Here is a 5,608-nt window from a genome sequence, read left to right as displayed (position 1 = left end):
TAATTAAAAAAATTTAAAAAAAAAAGTTTAAAAAAAATTTAATATTCTGAGAAAAGTGCTACAAAACACAAATTAGGGGACATGCTATTTAAGCAAAGGTTTGCCAGAAATCTGAGATTCACCCACTTATCAATAGTGTGATATTAAGCAAGTCATTCAACTATTAAAGATTTTTCTTTAAACAAAATTTTTTAAACAAAATTTCCATTTATTTCTAAGCCTTCCTAACGATGCTGTAAGAATCAATTAAAATAAAAATACTCTCTATAATATGCATATATTATATGCATTATGTATGGATAAATTATATATATACACACATAAGGTATATATTAAATATCAGGTGTATATATATATATACATAAAAATCCTGCAGAGAAAAGTACAAGAAAATGAGAAAGAAAAGTCTGTGAGAATTATACATACTCTAGCTATTCAGAGAACAGACCAATCAGAAAACATTACTGCAAGAGTAGACTGTTAATTACAGAATCTTCCATGTAGGCCTTTCATGACTATCTTAGGAAACCATTCTCGACACAAATTACTCAATTTCAATAAATCTATGAGGCCTTCCTCTCAAAAAGAAATTTACAGCTACCTGAAGTGGGTATTCTGCTGTGGACAAATGGCTCAATAAAACTAACAAGCTTCAAAATTCATTTTCAGTAAATCATGTTTCAACATAAACAGCAACGTCTTCTTCCCTCACTTTAAAATATAAACTTTATTAGGGATGAATTCTTTCCAATCTATTTATTTCAGTAAACTATCAAGTCTAAAGAGATTACAAACTTGGGCTTTATTCAAAGCACAATGCTACTGAAAATCTAATTTGATGTCCACAAAAGGGCTTCCTTCAAGGAGAAATGGAGAGGAAAAAGTTTCATTATGTGATAAATAAGATTACAACTATATCCAGTTTATTCTTATCACTTTTTTAGCACACATCACCTTGGAGACTTCACACCCCAAGGCAGTCATTTTTCTGCACACAGCTAATAATAAACTGAACTCAAAGGGCAATATTTAAAAGATATGAAACCAAGCAAAAGGTGAGACAAGTGGCACTTGAACATAAAGCACTACAACTAAAAACTAAAAGAGAGCTCTGGTGGCACAGTGGCTAAGTGTTTGGCTGCTAACTGAAAAGTCAGCAGTTCAAGCCCAGGCACTGAGAGGGAGAAAGATGTGGCAGTCTGTTTCCAAAGAGATTTATAGCCTTGGAAATCTTATGGAGCAAGTCTGCTCTGTCCTGGAGGGTTGCTAAGAGTTGGAATTGAATGGACAGTGGTTTTTAACCAGGAGGTAAAAGATTCTCGGAGGGCTCTTACAGCAGATGGACAAGGTTAACACAACCTTAGCCCACAGAATCTTAACATCAAAAAAGACAGACTTGACATGACTCTTGCAACATAAATGCAAAGAAATATCTATGAAGTTTCTTTTCAAAATCATTTAAAGCTGAGTCTCTTTAATCACTAAGCTCTCACTCATAGTTTACCAACAATAAAGGGGGAAAAGAAACACACTGAACAGGATAAGGATAGAACATGTAAATTCTAGAATGATTCAAGACAAATGGCTCATTTCTTAAAAAAAAGTATGAAAAGAAAAAGGATACATATTTTGTAGAATAAATATATTTAATAATCATATCAACCAAATACGATGTGTGGACTTTGGATTCTGATTGGAACAAGTCAAAAGTGAGAGATAATTTTTGAAATAACCAGATAAAGCAATACATAAAAGCTGCTAGATAGCGTTATGAAATTATTATCAACTTTGTGCTATTCTTCACTTTGATAGGTGTAATAGTGTCATAGTTCTCTTTGAAGGGAAAAAAGTCTTACCTGTTAAAACAAAAGCTTTAAGTATGTAGAAAGAGATGAAGCAAATGTGACAAAATGTGAATAACTACCAAGTGTAGGATGTGGGCATTAACTGTACTACTCTATTTTCCATGTTTTAAATGTTTCACAGCAGAAAGTTAAAATAACACAGTAGTAACATTCTGGAAGCATTCCATTTCCATTTTGGGCCTCCTTGTTTTCCCACCATTTGACCCCTTGAACTCAAGGCTGTGATACAAACTGAGGAAATACGATGTGACATACCTGTAGCAGAAGTGGCTAAAGTGACAAGATTCTTTCTTAGCATATCATAGAGAGGGCTGTTAAAAGCAGACAATAAAAAAAAAAATTAATAACCCCAAATTCCACTCTGAAGATATTAATAGTTTTTCATCAAATGTTAAATGTATTTCTGACACGCAATCTCCCACCTTTCAAAGGTATGGAGAGGTAGAATTTTTTTTCTCCTATTGTTGCTGTTGTTGAGTGTCATCAAGACATCTACAACTCACAGTGGCCCTAGGTACATTAACTCCAAAACCTGCCCTATCCTGAGCCATATCATCGTCTCTGATAGACCTAATCCCGTTTGTCTAATCACTGAGTCAATCCATCTCATTCAGGGTCTTCCTCTCTTGTGCTATCCCTCCACCCTTCCAAGCTTGATGATGTCCATCTCTAAAGATTGGTCCCTCCTTGCAACATGTCCAAAGTATGTCAGATGACGCTTCAGAATCCTTTCCTCTAAGGAGAAGCCTGGTTTCACCCTCTCCAGGGCGAATCTTGTTTGTTCTCCTGGCAGTCCCAGGGTATGTTCAACACTCTCCTCCAGCACTACAACACAAAGGCATCAAATTTTCTTGTTTCATCCTTAGTTACTGTCCAGCTCTTGGATGCATAGCAAGTAATTGCAAAGACCATGGCCTGGATCAGGTGCACCTTAGTCTCCAGACCGACACTGTTACCCTATCGGACTTTTAAATATCAATATTGTAATGCCTGTGGCCTTGTTATACTTTAGCCCATGGGAAAACCTAACTGTTTATTTCATTGTCTAGTGCTAATCCAAATAGGGAAAATCCTTTTGGAAAGTATTTCTCCTTTTCCAAGAGTTAAATTTCACATTTTTTATTGGGGTGCAGGGCAGGGTAGAGGGAATTCTCAAAAGGAGATAAAATAAGGTCAGAAGAAACAGTCATTACAAAGCCAGAGAATCTGGATGGTAACAGTGGTTTCTCACTACTAACAAGTCAATTATAGGGCGCACTCGTGGCCTAGTAAGAAGCTGCACTGCAGTCCCAAAGGTTCAATTCAGCAGCTGCTCCGCAGGAGAAGGATAAGCAATCTCCGCCCATGCAACCGTCTGCCTCTGAAAACTCACTAGAAGTTGGTTTAGACTCAAAGCACAAAACAACAAGCTTGTGCATGTATACACTAATGACCTTATACACCGCCCCCCCCCATGAAGCTGAAGAGTCACAAATAAGTCAGATTTGTGATTCTTATTAAGTTCATGATTGCCAACCTCAAACTGCTCAGTCCTTTCTCTTGTCAACTCACTCTTCCTCCCTTTCCATCAAGTATTCTATAAAATCTTTGCCTAGTTACATCAAGCTGTCTCTTACCCAGGCTTTTATACAAGATACTCAATCTGCCTGAAGCTCTCTGCAACCAATACTTCTCTTTGACCTCTCAGCTTACGTCACTTTCTCAAGGAATCTTCCGCGATGACTAAAACTTCTTACTCTGCACCAGTGTGCTAAGTAACGTCTCCTTACACTGTCAGAGCCACCGACCCAGGAACAATGTCTACGCTGCTCACCACTGTATTCTCAACCTCACTATACACATGAAGCCCCTGGAATATTTGTTGATGAAACAAGTAAAGAACCTAAGAAGTTAAATAACTGGGTACCATCACCCATACAAACCCTCGCTCTTTTTACCTCGGCTCTTTCACGGAGAAGCTCTGACGTCCCAGTAGATCCCCCAGAGGATCTCCATCACAGTACACCATGTGCTGCTCCTGCTGATCATAGAGCTGCTTCATCATTATATACTGACCAAGGTACCGCATGACCTGAAAGGGAATAAAGCGCCGTGAACAGAGCTGGCCAACTGCTGTCAAAATAATTTTTTCCCCCAGAGAGGTACACAGTTTGAATCCACCAGATGCTCTGCTGGAGAAGGAGGGGAAATCTCCTCCTGTACCAGTCAGATGTGATTTGTGGTACACACACAAACAATCATAAAATTAAAAAAAAAATTAAATTAAAAATTCTGAGAGATAAAGGAGAGTTTGATGAAGAAAGAGACAACTCTTATTTATGGACATGAGTGTCAGTAATTGTGCAGGGCATCTTAAGCAGGACAGCTGCTCCAACTGCGAGGTTCATTCACTCATTCCATTTGAACATCAACATGTTTCGTCCTCTTACCATAGACATGTAATAACCAAATAAGAAAAGGGATGAACAGATTTAGCATTTCCTTGAATTCTTTCTCTTTTTTTTTCCTCTTCAGAAAAACCTGTTCTATTATGGGAAATGGTCAATTTTAAATATACATATATCATACAAATATGTTCCAAGTTGATGAGCCAATAAACAACCTCTCTCTGCTTTGAATGAACATTCTTTTAGCAAATGAAGTGCTGCATTTAATAGCCATCAGAACTATACGTGCACAAAACCTAACTCTAAGTGTTTATTAAACAGACTATGAGTTTATCTGGCTGTTTTACTCAGCTCACAAAATGAAAGGAACACTAACAAACTCACAATTTTAAAAAGTTATCAAGAAAAGCCAGGGTAATATAGTGATCACAGATCAAGACACATGTATGAGAATGATCATAAGAAACACAATGAGAATGGGGGAGAGCAACAAAACTTAAGAAAAAAAGTTTTTTAAGTTATTAAATGTAGATGATGCTTGTAATACAACCTTTACCATATCGTCCGCAGGCTATGCACCTTCTGACAATTAATTTGATTGAAAAAAAAAATGTTTTGCTCTGATAGATATCCTTAAAAAATGAAATAAAAACATTTTTCATTCCCACTCAGTGAACTAAGTGGACTTGTTATATCACATAACGAAGCTGCTATCTCTCGGCTCTAATCTCTCAGTAAAGTATTATAGATTTGCATAGATTATTCCAACATTGCTTCCATTATGTACAAAAGCACAGATAACAACTGCCAGGATACTCCCTAATCCCAGAATGCCACGTTCCAGTATTAACAGATTAGTTTAGCTCTTATATCTAATCAACCTAATAAACTGGGGGAAAATAAGAGGAGGAGAAGCATCTACAGGAGGAAGCAGGAGAAAGTTCTATGTTGAAGTCTAACAAATCAAGACCCTACAGAACTGAGCAAAACTACATCACTGTTGTTATGTGCCACTCACTCGACTATGACTCACAGCAAACTGATGAACAAGGGATCTAAACCCTAACCTATCCTGTCATTGCTGATATACTTACGCCCACTATTACAATCACTGTGTCAATCCATATTGTTGAGGGTCTTCCTCTCTTGCAAAGACCATCTACCACCACAAGTGTGAAGTCTTTTTTCCAAGAACCGGACCCTAAAGTATGTTAAGACATAGCTTTATCATCTTTGTCACCAGGGAATACCATGGTTGCACTTTCTCCAAGACGTATTGCTTGTTCTTTAGGTGGTCCATGGGATATTCAATACTCTTCCACAGCACCAAAGCTCAAAGGCATCAATAATTCTTCT

The 5,608-nt window shown here is 37.3% G+C and overlaps 1 protein-coding gene across 4 annotated transcripts in view; it reads right to left on the bottom strand.

Annotated features, from left to right (window-relative positions):
* MDM4 (Mdm4 p53 binding protein homolog (mouse)) overlaps nt 1-5,608 on the bottom strand; it is a 64,985-nt gene that overhangs the window by 16,563 nt on the left and 42,814 nt on the right. For 2 of the 4 annotated variants that reach the window (XM_006887900.1, XM_006887901.1), the window contains 2 exons: nt 3,803-3,936; nt 2,121-2,176 (listed from right to left, as the gene is read on the bottom strand). The exons of the other annotated variants lie outside the window; for them this stretch is intronic. In XM_006887900.1, coding sequence (XP_006887962.1) covers nt 2,121-2,176; nt 3,803-3,936 — 190 coding nt within the window. The remainder of the gene's footprint in view (nt 1-2,120; nt 2,177-3,802; nt 3,937-5,608) is intronic. 4 annotated transcript variants of the gene reach the window in all.

Source organism: Elephantulus edwardii, unplaced genomic scaffold (assembly GCF_000299155.1).
Source record: "Elephantulus edwardii isolate Elephantulus edwardi_28Jun2011 unplaced genomic scaffold, EleEdw1.0 scaffold00063, whole genome shotgun sequence".
Taxonomy (NCBI): domain Eukaryota; kingdom Metazoa; phylum Chordata; class Mammalia; order Macroscelidea; family Macroscelididae; genus Elephantulus; species Elephantulus edwardii.
The sequence above is the reverse complement of the archived record's forward strand: the minus strand, read 5'-3'. Positions and strand labels throughout refer to the sequence as shown.